The sequence below is a fragment of the Oncorhynchus keta genome, unplaced genomic scaffold, assembly GCF_023373465.1.
Source record: "Oncorhynchus keta strain PuntledgeMale-10-30-2019 unplaced genomic scaffold, Oket_V2 Un_scaffold_3208_pilon_pilon, whole genome shotgun sequence".
NCBI classification, from domain to species: domain Eukaryota; kingdom Metazoa; phylum Chordata; class Actinopteri; order Salmoniformes; family Salmonidae; genus Oncorhynchus; species Oncorhynchus keta.
The window spans coordinates 822,006-841,882 of NW_026290915.1; the positions used below are offsets into that span (position 1 = coordinate 822,006).

A 19,877-nucleotide genomic window follows, 5' to 3' on the forward strand; every position below is an offset into this window, starting at 1 on the left:
CGCTACCAGGAGACAGGCCAGTACATCAGGAGACGTGGAGGAGGCCGTAGGAGGGCAACAACCCAGCAGCAGGACCGCTACCTCCGCCTTTGTGCAAGGAGGAGCACTGCCAGAGCCCTGCAAAATGACCTCCAGCAGGCCACAAATGTGCATGTGTCTGCTCAAACGGTCAGAAACAGACTCCATGAGGGCCCAACGTCCACAGGTGGGGGTTGTGCTTACAGCCCAACACCGTGCAGGACATTTGGCATTTGCCAGAGAACACCAAGATTGGCAAATTCGCCACTGGCACCCTGTGCTCTTCATTGATGAAAGCAGGTTCACACTGAGCACATGTGACAGTCTGGAGACGCCGTGGAGAACGTTCTGCTGCCTGCAACATCCTCCAGCATGACCGTTTTGGCGGTGGGTCAGTCATGGTGTGGGGTGGCATTTCTTTGGGGGGCTGCTCAGCCCTCCATGTGCTCGCCAGAGGTAGCCTGACTGCCATTAGGTACCGAGATGAGATCCTCAGACCCATTGTGAGACCATATGCTGGTGCGGTTGGCCCTGGGTTCCTCCTAATGCAAGAGAATGCTAGACCTCATGTGGCTGGAGTGAGTCAGCAGTTCCTGCAAGAGGAAGGCATTGATGCTATGGACTGGCCCGCCCGTTCCCCAGACCTGAATCCAATTGAGCACATCTGGGACATCATGTCTCGCTCCATCCACCAATGCCACGTTGCACCACAGACTGTCCAGGAGTTGGCGGATGCTTTAGTCCAGGTCTGGGAGAAGATCCCTCAGGAGACCATCCGCTACCTCATCAGGAGCATGCCCAGGCGTTGTAGGGAGGTCATACAGGCACGTGGAGGCCACACACACTACTGAGCCGCATTTTAAGGACATTACATCAGAGTTGGATCAGCCTGTAGTGTGGTTCTCCACTTTAATTTTGAGTGTGACTCCAAATCCAGACCTCCATGGGTTGATAAATTTCATTTCCATTGATAATTTTTGTGTGATTTTGTTTTCAGCACATTCAACTATGTAAAGAAAAAAGTATTTAATAAGAATATTTCATTCATTCAGATCTAGGATGTGTTATTTTTGTGTTCCCTTTATTTTTTTGAGCAGTGTACTTCAAGTCAGTCTTTATGTGTGTTCTCAAATGTTATTTGGGCATCTTACCTAAAAAAACGATTGTGGAATTAGTTACAAACACAATCAGCACTTTTGTATGTAAAAATGTGTCAAATATGGTTGCCCAAATAATAATTTATAGCTGAATGAACATATGAGACAAGTTGAGAAAACACATTTTAAATTGACTGAATTCTTGTCAAATTGGAGTTAAATTTGAGTAATTGTTTTGTTCAGGTCACACTTGGACCGAAAAGTTGAGTAAACAAAAAAAATGCTGTGGAACCAGTTACTTAATAATAATTAGTTGAAAATAGATTTTATTTATATTTTTTACAGTGCATGCATGACCAGGTCAAAATTTAAACAATTATTTTATGTTCATTTCCAGGATTACATTTTGAACAGGATTTTTGGACGAAAATAGTTATAAACAGCAGTTAAAAATAGCTAAAGCTCAGACACACCAGTAAGATTGTCAAACGTTTGCCTGGTAAAATTGTCAAACATTTGCCTCCCGACTGTATTTTGAAACTCTGAACAGCGTCGGCAGTCACTCTTTTGTGATCACATAACAAAGACCTTGGAAGTCGTCACACACTCAGACTTTTAAAATACTCCAAACCAGAAGGTGGCAGTAGCTTTGTTTGGCAATGCATATCCGTGCGTCTTGTTTATGGTCTAGATTACCAGACATCTGTGTTTATGTTGCTACTAGCCAGATGGCCACAGCCAGATAACTACCTAGCAAGGTGAAGAAGAAACAATTTTATTCACTCTCCATAATCCCAAAGTACCAGCCCATAGCCAAAAATTTAGCTAGCTAACGTTTGGTAGCTAAAGTTAGGCAGCTAACTGCACAACTGACACAGGCAGCTGTTTCATGGACACTAGCGAATCCATTGTTATTTACATACAATGTCAACACTAACTACAGTGGTTGGTTTGCTCCAACCACTGTAGTGTAATAAAACAGCGAGCTTGGAGGAATAATTGAGTATTTTGTCTGTGCACTTAGTTAGTTTCTATCCCATAGCCTACATTGCATATTAAGTGTGACTGGCTCATCCGAGGATGTGCGGAAAACTGCCCTCTTTCCTTTTTTTCCGTTGTTGGCTCCCCAACGTGGGGGTTGGTGCTCTCTGATTGGGTTTCCACTAGTTACCGCAAAGTCCAAAATTGTCTACATGAATGAAAACAAACATTTGCTTTCTGGTCTTAATTTAAAGTTATGGTTAGGCATAATGTTAGCAGTGTGGTTTAGGTTTAAAATCACATGACTTTGTGGCTGTGGTAACTAATGACGAACCTCTGATTGGCTCAAAATCAAGTTATTGGCCACTGACTAGAAGCCGTAGGTTCCTCACTACCAGGTTGTCACGCAGCAGCTACCGCTTTTGCTCGAGCAAGAGAAGGAATGCCACCCGCTGTGATAAGTACCTTTCAGCAGTGAGATTCTCGGTGTTTCGTGCTTTACATGCACAAATTTCGAGTTTTGATGCAATGTAAGTCTACCAATGTCCTCAGAGAAAATGTAGAAATCACCATGGGGAGTTTTACTGTACAAAATAATTATCTTGAAAAACGACCCATTCCAATGTAAGAAGTGTGTCATATCATTAATTCCATTGGCTTCTTATGATGTAAAATTAGTATGCAGTAATTCACGAGAGCTACAATTGAACAACATTGGAATTATAAGCCTTGCTCTCTTCAGTGATGAAGCAGGCCTTGAAGTAAGACATGAATGACAGCCAAGACCACGCCCACTGCCATGTTTGAGTCCTCAGTCGGAGCTAGAGTAGGAGAAAGTAGAGGAGAGAATCCAATTGAGGGTAAATATCACTGGTTAGTTCTACTTTATTGGTGAGTGCTGGTCATCTTTTCCCTATCGGTTGGAATACTGCCGGGTTAAAGCCCCCAAAGATAAATTGAAGCTACGGGACTGAGCTGAGCCTGTTTACAAATCCTACCATTTGAGGCTGTTGTAGTTGGTGCTGCTGTTGCACTAATGGTACCAGTGGGGGTGGTTGCTGGGACCACAGTGGTAGTTGCCAGTGCAGCGGTGGTGGGTACGAGGCTAACAGGGCCGGAGCGGACGGTGTAGCTCCTGGTCAGCACGTTGTCAACCATTACCTGGTTGCTGCTGGCCCTGTCACACTGATCAGGACACTTCTGAGAGGGCCTCGTGGTGACACAGAGATACACTGTACACTCCACGTACATCTGCAGACGACAAGAGACACGATCAACTACACATGCAACACTTGTACTAGTGATTGTTACACTATTGTGATCATATAGGCTAACGTCGTTAGAGAGAGTCGGACCCAAGACCACAAAAATCTTGGAGAAACATATTGTGAGAATTTGAAATAAGCATTATACACATTTGATGGCCTTTCAGATGGACATATACTGGTATTCAAACAGAGCTGAAAGGGACAAACACACAGTGGCAGACTGACACATGGATTGAAGTGGATAAATCAGTAATAACAATAATAAAACATGTTTTAAATTAAATATTATAAACTGGGAATGCTGATTGCCTGACAGCTGTGGTATATCAGACCGTATACCACAGTTATGACAAAAATACATTTTTACTGCTCTAATTACATTGGTAACCAGTTTATAATAGCAATAAGGAACATCTGTTGTTTGTGCTATATATATTTTTTACCTTTATTTAACCAGGCAAGTCAGTTAAGAACAAATTCTTATTTTCAATGACGGCCTAGGAACAGTGGGTTAACTGCCTGTTCAGGGGCAAAACAACAGATTTGTACCTTGTCAGCTCGGGGGTTTGAACTTGCAACCTTCCGGTTACTAGTCCAACGCTCTAACCACTAGGCTACCCTGCCGCCAATATACCACGGCTAACGACTGTATCCAGGCACTCTGCGTTGCGTTGTGCATAAGAACAGCCCTTAGCCTTGGTATATTGGTCATTTGGCACAACCCCTCATGCATTATTGCTTAAGTATGTGATATAGGCACTAGTTAGTTTATTTATTTTTAGTCCCTGGGCTTTAGCTCAACTGGATAGTCATGTTGGCAGGTTCCCGGATGCCCGAGAGACAAATGGGAGCACCCTTCATATCCCTGAAGAGAGATACATGGCCAGAAAGACACACCGTGGTTCCTTTAGTTTTGATAGTGCTCAGGTTGATTCGGTATACCCTGACAGTGGGGGTTGAAGTCAGAATCTCAAGGGTTCCATTTCCAGCCGAACACCTGAGAAAGAAGGAAGACATTTCATGTTTTTAATGTAGGTGAGAGAAGCGGTTTCAAAACAGAGGCAATCTCAGTAAACTATCCATTTCATAGCGACTTGACAAATTGCTACCACCTCAACTGAGTTAAATGGACAGTTTTCTGAAATTCCATGCATTGTTTAGTTCATATGGCTTATTGTATAGCTTGTATTAAGAACCCAAGTACTCCATTTGGGGTAATAAAAAACAATTAAGATTGGGTAAAAATGTCAGAAAAATATCACTGACCCCTGATCCAGGATACAGTGGCTGTCAGCCATGTCTTCTGTCTCGGACTCCATACACTTGCCCACCATCAGCTCTGCCCTGTCCAGAGAGGTGTTGGAGAACACATGCAGGTCCAGTGTGTCCAGCCTGCTCGCGGTGCGGACCGACGTTTCTCGGCGGACACGCTGCGAGAAAGGGAGGAGGTGGCGGAACTTGGGGATTTTAGTTCTGGTAGCCATGGGCCCCTCCCCAGGCCGGTAGAACTCCAACCAGAACTTGATGATGCCGAAGGTCTCCTGCTCCGACGGCATGTTGATGGCGTACCGCGGGCCCTTGGCCTCGACGCCGGGGAAACGGCAGGCGAGCGACATAATCAGGGTGGGCTGCCGACTGATGACAGTGTTGCGTACACTTTGCAGGGTGTTGGTGTACACCATCTCTGAACCAGAGTGCTGAGGAGAAAAGGAACAGGATCATGTGTGGATATTCTGGTTCGTTCACACATCACAGCAGACAGTCTGTTAAAACAGATTTATGGAAGGAGCAGTGGCGTGCATTCATGTATGCAAAGGGAAGCCAGGCTTCCTCAAAAAACTGACCAAGAAAAAAACATATCAAATTATTTATCTTTCATCTCTGAGTTTCATCCTTTTCCTTTAATTGGCAAGAGGCTGAACGTTCTGTATCCCACCGGTGAAAGCATCCGAGCGAGCGAAACAGCACCCCTCTGACTCTGTATGTGTAGCCCATCTACCTGATGCTGTCTGGTTAAAAAAAAGTATAACATTGTTGCCGCCCGTAGTATTAAACGCAAGGGAACCCACAGCAAGCATTTGGTCTCCCTTGATAAAAAAAGTATAAAATGATAGCCAATCAGCGTTGAGCTAAACTGAGTGAGCTCAAAACTGTGAATGGTCCAGGCACACCAAAAATAAAAGGTCCAGAGAGGCCAGTTTGGAATTGGCTTCACACCAATCACATCACATCGAGAGCAAAACGTTATTGACAGAAAAAAATGGATTTGTTGCATCTTGTTGCATTGTTGTCTTCGAGTGGCTAGCTAGCTAGCTAAAATGGTCCCGTTCTTAAATTAGCCATAGATGAAGATAGAGATTTGGACTTGTAGTTTTACTTAATTATCCTTACTGGCAAATGATTATAACAGTGATTCTTATCCAACCAACCATACATTGTGTCCCCGGCCTGAGAGCATGGAAGTTCAATATGTAGCTAAATGTAGTAGGCTAATGTTAACTAGCTGGCTCATTATTACATGAAAGTTAGGCTAGCGAGCAAGTATTTTAGCCAGGTAGCCTAGGACAACAAAAACTATAAGCATGTACTGTATGACAGAATCATAGACTGTTTCGTCAACATGAGAGGAGGATGGCATTGACATTTCTCTGCAAGTAGGCTGGGTCAACATGTTTTTTCTACTTGCAAGAACACATACAGTTGAAGTCGGAAGTTTACATACACTTAGGTTGGAGTTATTAAAACTAGTTTTTCAACCACTCCACAAATTTCTTGTTAACAAACTATAGTTTTGGCAAGTCGGTTAGGACATCTACTTTGTGCATGACACAAGTAATTTTTCCAACAATTGTTTACAGACAGATTATTTCACTTATAATTCACTGTATCACAATTCAAGTGGGTCAGAAGTGTACATACACTAAGTTGACTGTGCCTTTAAACAGCTTGGAAAATTCCAGAAAATGATGTCATGGCTTTAGAAGCTTCTGATAGGCTAATTGACATCATTTGAGTCAATTAGAGGTGTACCTGTGGATGTATTTCAAGGCCTACCTTCAAACTCAGTTCCTCTTTGCTTGACATCATGGGAAAATCAAAAGCAATCAGCCAAGACCTCAGAAAAAATATTGTAGACCTCCACAAGTCTGGTTCATCCTTGGGAGCAATTTCCAAACGCCTGAAGGTACCACGTTCAACGGTACAAACAATAGTACGCAAGTATAAACACCATGGGACCATGCAGTCGTCATACCGATCAGGAAGGAGACACCTTCTGTCTCCTAGAGATGAACGTACTTTGGTGCGAAAAGTGCAAATCAATCCCAGAACAACAGCAAAGGACCTTGTGTAGATTCTGGAGGAAACAGGTACAATATTATCTATATCCACAGTAAAACAAATCTTATATCGACATAACCGGAATGGCTGCTCAGCAAGGAAGAAGTCACTGCTCCAAAACCGCCATTAAAAAAGCCAGACTACGGTTTGCAACTGCACGTGGGGACAAAGATCGTACTTTTTGGAGAAATGTCCTCTGGTTTGATGAAACAAAAATATAACTGTTTGGCCATAATGACCGTCGTTATGTTTGGAGGAAAAAGGGGGAGGCTTGCAAGCCGAAGAACAACATCCCAACCGTGAAACACGGGGGTGGCAGCATCATGTTGTCGGGGTGCTTTGCTGCAGGAGAGACTGGTGCACTTCACAAAATAGATGGCATCATGAGAAGGAAAATTATGTGGATATATTGAAGCAACATCTCAAGACTTCAGTCAGGAAGTTAAAGATTGGTCGTAAATGGGTCTTCCAAATGGACAATGACAACAAGTGTACTTCCAAAGTTGTGGCAAAATGGCTTTAGGCCAACAATGTCAAGGTATTGGAGTGGCCATCACAAAGCCCTGACCTCAATCCTATTGAACATTTGTGGGCAGAACTGAAAAAGCGTGTGCAAGCAAGGAGGCCTACAAACCTGACCCAGTTACACCAGCTCTGTCAGGAAGAATGGGCCAAAATTCACCCAACTTATTGTGGGAATCTTGTGGAAGGCTACCCGAAACGTTTGAACCAAGTTAAACAATTTAAAGGCAATGCTACCAAATACTAACTGGGTGTATGTAAACTTCTGACCCACTGGGAATGTGATGAAAGAAATAAAAGCTGAAATAAATAATTCTCTCTACTATTATTCTGACATTTCACATTCTTAAAATAAAGTGGTGATCCTAACTGACCGAAGACAGGGAATTTTTACTAGGATTAAATGTCAGGAATTGTGAAAAGCTGAGTTTAAATGTATTTGGCTAAGGTGTATGTAAACTTCCGACTTCAACTGTACACACACACACACACAAATCAGAACTATGGACAGCCACATTTAGCTTACGTTGATTGGACTAAATTGTTTTTGATATCTTTAAGTTTTCACTGTATTAGACTAAGCAGGGCTGATTCGATGATGTGGAAATGTTGAAGTTGAAATGGTGCTGGAATAGTGGAGGCAGCTCCTACTTTGTTTGCGACTTGTGGTTCTAAATCAATAGTTGTAACTGCCTTGTTCATCGGCAGAACTACAGATTTTTACCTTGTCAGCTCGTGGATTCGATCTTGCAACCTTTCGGTTACTAGTCCAATGCTGTAACCACTAGGCTACCTGCCGCCCCAACGTTACTTTGCTTGACCATGCTGTAACCACTAGGCTACCTGCCACCCCAACGTTACCTTGCTTGACCATGCTGTAACCACTAGGCTACCTGCCGCCCCAACATTACCTTGCTTGACCATGCTCTAACCACTAGGCTACCTGCCGCCCCAACGTTACCTTGCTTGACCATGCTGTAACCACTAGGCTACCTGCCGCCCCAACGTTACCTTGCTTGACCATGCTGTAACCACTAGGCTACCTGCCGCCCCAACGTTACCTTGCTTGACCATGCTGTAACCACTAGGCTACCTGCCGCCCCAACGTTACCTTGCTTGACCATGCTGTAACCACTAGGCTACCTGCCGCCCCAACTTTACCTTGCTTGACCATGCTGTAACCACTAGGCTACCTGCTGCCCCAACATTACCCTGCTTGACCATGCTGTAACCACTAGGCTACCTGCCGCCCCAACATTACCCTGCTTGACCCTGCTGTAGGTCATGTAACTGTTTGTTTCATGCACTATGCTTTGTGGACTTCATCGGACAGAGGTTTCTTTCCGGTTTTAGTGATGATACAAAGGTTTGGTTGAATTTATTCTGCCACTGTGTCTTCTTATTGTCTCGGTCTTAGGCCTATATATCACAGTGGCAAGGCATATGAACTAACAGGTTATAGAGCAAACAACGCAATTATCACAACACGTAGGTTGTAATATGGCATTTTCTCTGGCTTGGCTTTTCCAGTTATTTTACTCATGCACCACTACTGGGACGGAGCCAATGTAAGTTTTGCATTTGATACAGTGGGCGGAGTCTCGTACCACTCTCTTAGTGCCGCAGCCAGTCAGAGAGATGCGGGCCATCACATGGGTGGAGTTGGACGTGACACTACAGGAAGGATGGTTGAGCTGGAGCTCTGACACAATCAGGTTCTTCAGGGTGGAAATGGGGAGAACCAGATGCATCTCAGTCTCCCCACATGTCAGCTCTGGAAGGAGACAGAAATAATAATCATACACGGGACATAGAGCTTTTTAAGGACCCACATTGTATAAATGAAAAGAAAAACAAAAATAAAGGACTCAAAACAAAATATCAGACTAAACAAAACATGAATAAAGAAGAAAAAGAGTGTGATGTATCTGTGTATGGGGAGGGATCTGGATAGGAACCTGGGTTAGGGTTATGTTGAAGAGAGGAGGGATCTGGATAGGAATCTGGATGAAGAGAGGAGGGAGGAACCTGGGTTAGGGTTATGGTGAAGAGGGGAGGGATCTGGATAGGAACCTGGGTTAGGGTTATTGAAGAGGGAGGGATCTGGTGAAGAGGGTTATGGGGAGGGATCTGGATAGGAACCTGGGTTAGGGTTATGGTGAAGAGGGGAGGGATCTGGATAGGAACCTGGGTTAGGGTTATGGTGAAAGGGAGGGATCTGGATAGGAACCTGGGTTAGGGTTATGGTGAGGGGAGGGATCTGGATAGGAACCTGGGTTAGGGTTATGGTGAAGAGGGAGGGATCTGGATAGGAAAGTTAGGGTTATGGTGAAGAGGGAGGGATCTGGATAGGAACCTGGGTTAGGGTTATGGTGAAGAGGGGAGGGATCTGGATAGGAACCTGGGTTAGGGTTATGGTGAAGAGGGGAGGGATCTGGATAGGAACCTGGGTTAGGGTTATGGTGAAGAGGGGGAGGGATCTGGATAGGAACCTGGGTTAGGGTTATGGTGAAGAGGGAGGGATCTGGATAGGAACCTGGGTTAGGGTTATGGTGAAGAGAGGAGGGATCTGGATAGGAACCTGGGTTAGGGTGGTGAAGAGGGGAGGGATCTGGATAGGAACCTGGGTTAGGGTTATGGTGAAGAGGGGAGGGATCTGGATAGGAACCTGGGTTAGGGTTATGGTGGGAGGGATCTGGATAGGAACCTGGGTTAGGGTTATGGTGAAGAGGGGAGGGATCTGGATAGGAACCTGGGTTAGGGTTATGGTGAAGAGGGGAGGGATCTGGATAGGAACCTGGGTTAGGGTTATGGTGAAGAGGGAGGGATCTGGATAGGAACCTGGGTTAGGGTTATGGTGAAGAGGGGAGGGATCTGGATAGGAACCTGGGTTAGGGTTATGGTGAAGAGGGGAGGGATCTGGATAGGAACCTGGGTTAGGGTTATGGTGAAGAGGGAGGGATCTGGATAGGAACCTGGGTTAGGGTTATTAGGGATTATAGGAACCTGAAGAGTGGGAGGGATCTGGATAGGAACCTGGGTTAGGGTTATGGTGAAGAGGGGAGGGATCTGGATAGGAACCTGGGTTAGGGTTATGGTGAAGAGGGGAGGGATCTGGATAGGAACCTGAAGGGTTATGGTGAAGAGGGGAGGGATCTGGATAGGAACCTGGGTTAGGGTTATGGTGAAAGAGGAGGGATCTGGATAGGAACCTGGGTTAGGGTTATGGTAGGAAGGTTAGGGTTATGGTGGGGGGGATCTGGATAGGAACCTGGGTTAGGGTTATGGTGAAGAGGGGAGGGATCTGGATAGGAACCTGGGTTAGGGTTATGGTGAAGAGGGAGGGATCTGGATAGGAACCTGGGTTAGGGTTATGGTGAAGAGGGAGGGATCTGGATAGGAACCTGGGTTAGGGTTATGGTGAAGAGGGGAGGGATCTGGATAGGAACCTGGGTTGGGGTTATGGTGAAGAGGGGAGGGATCTGGATAGGAACCTGGGATCTTAGGGTTATGGTGAAAGAGGAGGGATCTGGATAGGAACCTGGGTTAGGGTTATGGTGAAGAGGGAGGGATCTGGATAGGAACCTGGGTTAGGGTTATCTGAAGAGGGGATCTGGATAGGAACCTGGGTTGGGTTATTGAAGAGGAGGGTTATAGGAACCTGGGAGGGTTAGAAGAGGGGGAGGGATCTGGATAGGAACCTGGGTTAGGGTTATGGTGAAGAGGGGAGGGATCTGGATAGGAACCTGGGTTGGGTTATGGTGAAGAAGGAGGGATCTGGATAGGAACCTGGGTTAGGGTTATGGTGAAGAGGGGAGGGATTATAGGGTTGTTATGGTGAAGAGAGGAGGGATCTGGATAGGAACCTGGGTTAGGGTTATGGTGAAGAGGGAGGGATCTGGATAGGAACCTGGGTTAGGGTTATGGTGAAGAGAGGAGGGATCTGGATAGGAACCTGGGTTAGGTTATGGTGAAGAGGGAGGGATCTGGATAGGAACCTGAAGTTAGGGTTATGGTGAAGAGAGGAGGGATCTGGATAGGAACCTGGGTTAGGAACCTGGGTTAGGGTTATGTGAAGAAGGAGGGATCTGGATAGGGTTATGGTTGAAGAGAGGAGGGATCTGGATAGGAACCTGGGTAGGGTTATGGGTTATGGTGAGGGTTATGGTGAGAGGAGGGATCTGGATAGGAACCTGGGTTAGGGTAAGGGTTAGGGTTAGGAACCTGGTGAGGGTTATGGTGAAGAGAGGAGGGATCTGGATAGGAACCTGGGTTAGGTAAGGGTTAGGGTTATGGTGAAGAGAGGAGGGATCTGGATAGGAACCTGGGTAAGGGTTAGGTTATGGTAGGAGGGATCTTAGGAACCTTAGGGTTAGGGTTATGGTGAAGAGAGGAGGGATCTGGATAGGAACCTGGGTTAGGGTAAGGGTTAGGGTTATGGTGAAGAGAGGAGGGATCTGGATAGGAACCTGGGTTAGGGTAAGGGTTAGGGTTATGGTGAAGAGAGGAGGGATCTGGATAGGAACCTGGGTTAGGGTAAGGGTTAGGGTTATGGTGAAGAGAGGAGGGATCTGGATAGGAACCTGGGTAAGGGTTAGGGTTATGGTGAAGAGAGGAGGGATCTGGATAGGAACCTGGGTTAGGTAAGGGTTAGGGTTATGGTGAAGAGAGGAGGGATCTGGATAGGAACCTAAGGGTTAGGGTTATGGTGAAGAGAGGAGGGATCTGGATAGGAACCTGGGTAAGGGTTAGGGTTATGGTGAGGAAGAGTTATGGTGAGGGATCTGGATAGGAACCCTGGGTTAGGGTTGAAGAGAGGTTATGGTGAAGAGAGGAGGGATCTGGATAGGAACCTGGGTTAGGGTAAGGGTTAGGGTTATGGTGAAGAGAGGAGGGATCTGGATAGGAACCTGGGTAAGGGTTAGGGTTATGGTGAAGAGAGGAGGGATCTGGATAGGAACCTGGGTTAGGGTAAGGGTTAGGGTTATGGTGAAGAGAGGAGGGATCTGGATAGGAACCTGGGTTAGGGTAAAGGTTAGGGTTATGGTGAAGAGAGGAGGGATCTGGATAGGAACCTGGGTTAGGGTAAGGGTTAGGGTTATGGTGAAGACAGGAGGGATCTGGATAGGAACCTGGGTAAGGGTTAGGGTTATGGTGAAGAGAGGAGGGATCTGGATAGGAACCTGGGTTAGGGTAAGGGTTAGGGTAGGCCAGCCAGCCAGTCATGGATATCAACTACACAGTGTGTTCTATACCTGTTCCAGTGGGAAAGGTCTCCATCTGTCCTGGAACAGAAAAAAAGATGTATATTATTGACATATTTTGAACCAAATATTAATACGATCCTTTCACCACTGTAAACAACACCATGCTTACTCTCGGACACACGCACACGCACACACACACACACACACACACACACACACACACACACACACACACACACACACACACACACACACACACACACACACACACACACACACACACACACACACACACACACACACACACACACACACACACACACACACAGAGTGGAAGAACTGTGATTGTTCTTGTCCTTACTTTGGTAAAGCCACACACATCTGGGTTCAGACTGCAAACTGTGAAGAAAAAGGTTGTGTAAAGTACATCAGACAGGTTGGTTATAACATATGCCAAAACATTATTGGTTGTTGACAAAAAGTTACCTGTTGGTGTTGGCCAGGAAACAAAGGGGCAAAAGAGGGGGGCATGTTACTGGGGCTCTGGACCCATGTGAGATTCATGGTGGCCAGGGAACCCTTGGTTTCCAGCGCTGTCCTGAAGAGGCCAGGGGACCAACCACAACTATTTCTGACACGCTGAAGAAGAGACATACCGCCAACACAGTCAACACAGTAGAAATATGCACAGCAACTGACTAACTTCTCCATTAGAAATCCCCATTGAAAGTTTTGAAAACAACCCGTTTGTAACATTTACACACAACTGAGAGAGGGAGGAGAGGGAGAGAGAGAGAGAGAGAGAGAGAGAGAGAGAGAGAGAGAGAGAGAGAGAGAGAGAGAGAGAGAGAGGAGAGAAACATAACACAAAAGGAGGGAAACTCATGGAAAGGTTCAGTATTATAACACACCTCTAGGTTGAGTAGTATAACACACCTCTAGGTTCAGTAGTATAACACACCTCTAGGTTCAGTAGTTCTAGGTTGAGAATTATAACACACCTCTAGGTTCAGTAGTATAACACACCTCTAGGTTCAGTAGTATAACACACCTCTAGGTTCAGTAGTATAACACACCTCTAGGTTGAGTATTATAACACACCTCTAGGTTGAGTAGTATAACACACCTCTAGGTTGAGTAGTATAACACACCTCTAGGTTGAGTAGTAAAACACACCTCTCTAGGTTGAGTAGTATAACACACCTCTAGGTTGAGTAGTATAACACACCTCTAGGTTCAGTAGTATAACACACCTCTAGGTTTAGTAGTATAACACACCTCTAGGTTCAGTAGTATAACACACCTCTAGGTTCAGTAGTATAACACACCTCTCTAGGTTTAGTATAACACACCTCTCTAGGTTCAGTAGTATAACACACCTCTCTAGGTTCAGTAGTATAACACACCTCTCTAGGTTCAGTAGTATAACACACCTCTCTAGGTTCAGTAGTATAACACACCTCTCTAGGTTGAGTAGTATAACACACCTCTAGGTTCAGTAGTATAACACACCTCTAGGTTCAGTAGTATAACACACTTCTCTAGGTTGAGTAGTATAACACACCTCTCTAGGTTCAGTAGTATAACACATCTCTAGGTTCAGTAGTATAACACACCTCTCTAGGTTGAGTATTATAACACACCTCTCTAGGTTGAGTATTATAACACACCTCTAGGTTCAGTAGTATAACACACCTCTAGGTTCAGTAGTATAACACACCTCTAGGTTCAGTAGTATAACACACCTCTCTAGGTTCAGTAGTATAACACATCTCAAGGTTCAGTATTATAACACACCTCTCTAGGTTGAGTATTATAACACACCTCTCTCGGTTCAGTAGTATAACACACCTCTCTAGGTTGAGTATTATAACACACCTCTCTAGGTTGAGTATTATAACACACCTCTCTAGGTTCAGTAGTATAACACACCTCTCTAGGTTGAGTATTATAACACACCTCTCTAGGTCAGAATGAAAGGTGACAGACACGTTGATCTGCTCATAGGGCAGAACGTAGATGGTGGCTCCCCCTGTTGGTGTCAGTCCTGTAGTGACCGGCTCAGCAGTGCAGCTTGAGGACGCCTCCTCCACTGAAACCAAGAACAAGACAAAAGTTAAGGTTATTTAGTTTTAAACAACAATCTTTTTAACCTCCTTCAGGTATCATACTGTATATGATTGCTCCTTTTCAATAACTTTGGGTGTATCTCAATATAAAATGTTGCTACCGGTAATGGGTAATTCATCCATTACTAACTACTGTGTTGAAATTGTATTTTTCAAGAGCTCTTGATAAATCAATCCCAGGGTGCCTCAGTTCAATACTGAACAACACAGCGACATTATAGAGTCCAGTATGTAGAGTTATTGAGAACAGACCAGCAGAATATACCTGATTCATTTCCCCTAAAACAGGCCCATCAATAAAGAGAAAACCGCGTGAAATAGTTTGTGTGTGTCAGTCTCACCTGTAAGGGACAGGTGCAGTGGAATGGAACTGAGTGCTTTGGGTTTGTTGGTTTGGGTTTGGCGTGAAAAGTCCTCCACCATCAGCTGCACAGAGTATTGGCCAGCGGACGATTTACCGTTGTACAACAGAGTACACGTCTCCTATGAAGTAGCAATTTAAACTAATTCAACAACATTTATTTGAAAACAATTGTTCTTTGTTTTCCACAGAGCACATGCCTGAAGCCGAAAGTCTAGCCCTAAAAAAACAAGTCCAACAAATAACTCTAAACTGGTTTAACCTCCCCGCACATTTAGATGGTACATGATGCATCCATAATGACCGATTCATGTTTGATATTTCTCTGGATAGGAATGAAATTCTACACGGTTCTCTTTCTTGCACCTTTTCTTGGCGGTTTGGGGCATCGTAACAGTCACTGCTGTGTGGACTAACACAAAGACACAGATAAGTTAAGACTCACCTCCTCCATCTTCAGAAAGTTGTACTGGGGGCAGTCAAGGCATTCTCCAAGGTCAGCCTGGGCAAAGCGACAGAGCACTGTGTCCCCATCCAGGTCCTTCACCGTCAGTGGGAAGTGACGTGGGCAGTTCACACGAGCCCTGACACAAGAATACACACTCAGTTAATATCATATGTAACTTAAGAGTTTTCTCCCCACTTTATTACATATATAAATTCCTCCTGGCAGCGTCATTAAATAGTACCAGTCTCAACGTCAACAGTGAAGAGGCAACTCCGGGATGCTGGCCTTCAAGGCAGAGTTCCTCTGTCCAGTGTCTGTGTTCTTTTGCTCATCTTAATATTTGATTTTTATTGGCCAGTCTGAGATATGGCTTTTTCTTTGCAACTCTGCCTAGAAGGCCAGCATCCCGGAGTCGCCTCTTCACTGTTGACGTTGAGACTGGTGTTTTGCGGGTACTATATAATGAAGCTGCCAGTTGAGGACTTTTGAGGCATCTATTTCTCAAACTAGACACTCTAATGTACTTGTCCTCTTGCTCAGTTGTGACCCGGGGCCTCCCACTCGTCTTTCTATTCTGGTTAGCGCCAGTTTGCGCTGTTCTGTGAAGGGAGTAGTACACAGCGTTGTACGAGATCTTCCGTTTTTGGCAATTTCTCTCATGGAATAGCCTTCATTTCTCAGAACGAAAATAGACTGACGAGTTTCAGAATAAAGTTATTTGTTTCTGGCCATTTTGAGCCTGTAATCGAACCCGCAAATGCTGATGCTCCAGATACTTAACTAGTCTAAAGAAGGCCAGTTTTATTGCTTCTTTGATCAGGACAACAGTTTTCAGCTGTGCTAACATAATTGCAAAAGGGTTTTCTAATGGTCAATTAGCCTTTTAAAATGATAAACTTGGATTAGCTAACACAACGTGCCATCGAACACAGGAGTGATGGTTGCTGATAATGAACCTCTGTACGCCTGGGTAGATATTCCATTAAAAATCTGCCGTTTCCAGCTACAATAGTCATTTACAACATTAACAATGTCTACACTGCATTTCTGATCAATTTGATATTATTTTAATGGTAAAAAATGTGCTTTTCTTTAAAAAACAAGGACATTTCTAAGTGACCCCAAACTTTTGGACAGTAGTGTATCTTATAAACAATAAGTCAGACACACAGGCAGTTTGAGGACTGGGACCCTGTTTTGAGAGACTTGAAGAGGCTGTGGCAGAACCGAAGAGCTTGACAATCGGGATGAGATACAGAGGAGAAAGAAAAAGTATGGAAAGGGATAACGGTGCTGAGGAAGGGAGGAAGGAAGGAAGGAAGGAAGGAAGGAAGGAAGGAAGGAAGGAAGGAAGGAAGGAAAGAAGGAAGGAAGGAAGGAAATGAAAGAGGAGAGAAAGGGAGAGAAGGACAAAGAGGGAGAGAAAAGGGTCCAAATGTATCAGTCATCATGACCAAATAAATCACACTACATATCAACAGTCAAAACTGTGAGAATGTGTAGACTAGAGTAAACAGAGTAATGTTTTTATGTGCAGTTCAAGACTCAGGTCCAGGTTACAGTGAGTTGAGTTACCTGAGAGGAGGAGGCAGGCTGCAGTAAGGGGGCTGGTTTAGTCTCAATGGGTTAGACTGGTTGGAGGGTCCAGCCCACAAGAACAGAAACACATTCACGTTGGACCTAATTCACAGTTACAGGGGAGTCAAATAAGTATGTTTGTTTTTCACTTTTCCTGAAATGGTGTGACATAACCTGCAAAAGGGTTGCTTTATAACACATAGACAACATAATGCATATGATATAAAGTAAGAATGATCAGTCATGAAACTGCATTATACATTAATGTTCTGAATTGTGAGGACTGAGGAGATCTAATGACCAACTGCATTGAAGTAAGTTTGTGTAACTATTTCACCATTATGAAACCAACTCATGAAACCTTACGGTCTTCAATGCTGCGGAAGCCAGCGCTGAACATGACCAGTCAGTGTGTATTGGTTCTATAGATGTTCTACAAAAGCACATCAAATGGTCACGGTGTCATAATAATAACAGGTCTCTCAGCGAATCACATACCCCACATTCACGTTGGCCTTGTAGTTGCTGGGAATGGTCCTCTGCCATTGGCGGACACACCAGCCTGAGGCGGGCTTCTGTCCTGTGTAGGGTAACGAGGTGGTATGCACGACACAGTCTTCCCTGTCTGACACACTCCGGAGAACGTAGGACAGGGAAGGGCAGAGATCACGGTGTAGTGGGCCCTCACCTGCCAAAGGTGACGTGAGGTCAGGAGGTCATATAATTAATTACATGGTAACAGTGAGGAACTTGCTTTTCGGAATTCAGCACAATCACTGTCTACCTGTTATTGGTGCCTAAACCACACTGTAATTATTGGCTATTTACCATTTCATCAAGTAAATTGAAACAAACAAAAACAATGAAAACAACAGGTAAATCCCAGAGACTGTAAAATACCAGTGTAGTAAGTAACCTGGAGGGGCTGTGTGTTTACAGCTGGGAGGTACAGCAAGAACCTGTCAGGCTTCGAAGAGTGATGGGTGTGGAGTCAGGCTCAGAGAGCAGAGGATGATATTCGTGACAGAACCAATCAACATGGATTTGTAATTCATTTGAATACTGCGCACATGTGCATCATAACATAGAAAGCCTATCATTATCGCAGTGCATATTTTAGGTCAATCCTGACATTCCTAATACACAGTGTTAAAAGCTGACAGCATTGGTAATTAACAATGTGTAACCTCACCATATTTCCTCCACTCTTCTCTAGAGGGACAACATTGACCACTGCACCCAGAGAGGTGGCCTCACAGACAGGGTAGGGCAGGAGCAGACCTAGGGCCATAACCAGGTGCCCCAGAAAAACTTGGATCAACATCAGAGCTTTTCACACAGGGATGTGTGTCGAAGGAAGCTTGGGCCTCTGGAGACAGAAATGGAGGTGTGTCAAAGGAAGCTTGGGCCTCTGGAGACAGAAATGGAGGTGGAGGTGTGTCGAAGGAAGCTTGGGCCTCTGGAGACAGAAATGGAGGTGTGTCGAAGGAAGCTTGGGCCTCTGGAGACAGAAATGGAGGTGTGTCAAAGGAAGCTTGGGCCTCTGGAGACAGAAATGGAGGTGTGTCGAAGGAAGCTTGGGCCTCTGGAGACAGAAATGGAGGTGTGTCGAAGGAAGCTTGGGCCTCTGGAGACAGAAATGGAGGTGTGTCGAAGGAAGCTTGGACCTCTGGAGACAGAAATGGAGGTGTGTCAAAGGAAGCTTGGGCCTCTGGAGACAGAAATGGAGGTGTGTCGAAGGAAGCTTGGGCCTCTGGAGACAGAAATGGAGGTCAGTTAGAGGGCAATCACAAACATGAAACACAGACAAACACACTCACTCTTATTTTACAAAACAGGATCAATATTGAGACAATGACCAAACATTTGTAAATGTGCTAGTAGTAACACAACTTAAATGATTGTAGTCTTTGTAAAAGTCAACAGGACATCAACACATCAAGGTTAGAATGTTATGAATGTGGACATCCCTGTTGTTTTTGTATAATGTCTCATTCTTTTCCAGTTCCAACACACATTGTTATGGAGACTTCTCTGTCAATAACAGCTACTTTTCAGATTTCCCCTCCCCACTCAGACCACTCCCATACACTCCCTTGCTTGAGAAATATTTTTCTGATAAAAAGCCATTTTTGCCCATTTTAATGGGATAATCTATTACAGTAAGGTACCAAATGTTACCCAGAAATGTGGTATTGATATAAAAACGACTGCATTGGGCCTTTAAGGAGTAATTCAAAGCCTGAGGAATTTCAAGACTAACCTAATTTACCCTCATTGGGTTTCAGTGTTACAGGGTGAAAACTATGACCTGTTCATTTGTATGTGGGGATGGTATGCAAAGAAAATCTATTCTAAGAATTCAGTTTTAAAAGTTACAAACACTGTCCTGTATAACTTCTAAATACGCTGATCTTATTGGCTGTCAGTCATTTCATCCATAGCTCATTCAAAGAATGAGATCTTACATTTCTCCAGCCCTATCCCTCTGCTTTACAGAAAACCAAGTGGTGGGGCTGCAATTGACTGACAGACTAATTAGGCCTTACTCAAGGACACTTCAGATTCCTGAAAGTCTATGGTAGATTCCATACACCTTGTGTCCTCTCTCCTCGTTTCCTTATCAGAAGCTATTGGATGAGAAAACCAGATGTCCTGCTCCTTTGACATTCTCCTCCAATGGGTTTTGAGAAGGAAAATTGGAGAGAGGACGCAAGATGTCTAATTGTTTTGTACATATAATATGTACATATTTGTATTTATTAGTGATCCCCATTAGTTCCTGCCAAGGCAGCAGCTCCTCTTCTTGGAGTTTATTAGGGATCCCCATTAGTTCCTGCCAAGGCAGCAGCTACTCTTCCTGGAGTTTATTAGGGATCCCCATTAGTTCCTGCCAAGGCAGCAGCTACTCTTCCTGGAGTTTATTAGG

At 44.6% G+C, this 19,877-nt stretch overlaps 3 protein-coding genes across 3 annotated transcripts in view; 1 reads left to right on the plus strand and 2 right to left on the minus strand.

Moving 5' to 3' along the window:
* LOC118372575 (solute carrier family 25 member 44-like) overlaps positions 1 to 19,877 on the plus strand; it is a 140,864-nt gene that overhangs the window by 44,662 nt on the left and 76,325 nt on the right. The window lies entirely within an intron of this gene.
* Positions 1,411 to 13,040, minus strand: LOC118372571 (oncoprotein-induced transcript 3 protein-like). The gene is made up of 8 exons (XM_052515850.1): positions 12,919 to 13,040; positions 12,794 to 12,831; positions 12,481 to 12,510; positions 8,833 to 8,999; positions 4,631 to 5,061; positions 4,262 to 4,361; positions 3,095 to 3,347; positions 1,411 to 2,917 (listed from the first exon to the last, which is right to left on the minus strand). Exons 3-8 carry the CDS (start codon positions 12,503 to 12,505, stop codon positions 2,835 to 2,837), a joined length of 1,059 nt encoding a protein of 352 aa, XP_052371810.1. The 5' UTR covers positions 12,506 to 12,510; positions 12,794 to 12,831; positions 12,919 to 13,040; the 3' UTR covers positions 1,411 to 2,834.
* On the minus strand, positions 12,993 to 18,239 carry LOC127928665 (uncharacterized). Its single transcript, XM_052515842.1, has 7 exons — positions 18,110 to 18,239; positions 17,447 to 17,636; positions 16,946 to 17,050; positions 15,368 to 15,506; positions 14,903 to 15,044; positions 14,392 to 14,524; positions 12,993 to 13,071 (listed from the first exon to the last, which is right to left on the minus strand). Exons 1-7 carry the CDS (start codon positions 18,237 to 18,239, stop codon positions 12,993 to 12,995), a joined length of 918 nt encoding a protein of 305 aa, XP_052371802.1.

Bases quoted from the DNA above. Each gene is read 5' to 3' on its own strand.
- LOC118372571 (XM_052515850.1), bottom strand. From the start codon at position 12,505: ATGGAGACCTTTCCCACTGGAACAG. The intron at 9,000-12,480 runs GTATAGAACACA...GTCTCCTTCCAG, and splicing joins GACCTTTCCCACTGGAACAG to AGCTGACATGTGGGGAGACT. The intron at 4,362-4,630 runs GTCAGTGATATT...CTTCTTTCTCAG, and splicing joins CACTGTATCCTGGATCAGGG to GTGTTCGGCTGGAAATGGAA.
- LOC127928665 (XM_052515842.1), bottom strand. From the start codon at position 18,239: ATGGCCCTAGGTCTGCTCCTGCCCTACCCTGTCTGTGAGGCCACCTCT. The intron at 17,051-17,446 runs GTATGTGATTCG...ACTGTGAATTAG, and splicing joins AAGGCCAACGTGAATGTGGG to GTCCAACGTGAATGTGTTTC. The intron at 15,045-15,367 runs GTGAGTCTTAAC...GCTACTTCATAG, and splicing joins ACTTTCTGAAGATGGAGGAG to GAGACGTGTACTCTGTTGTA.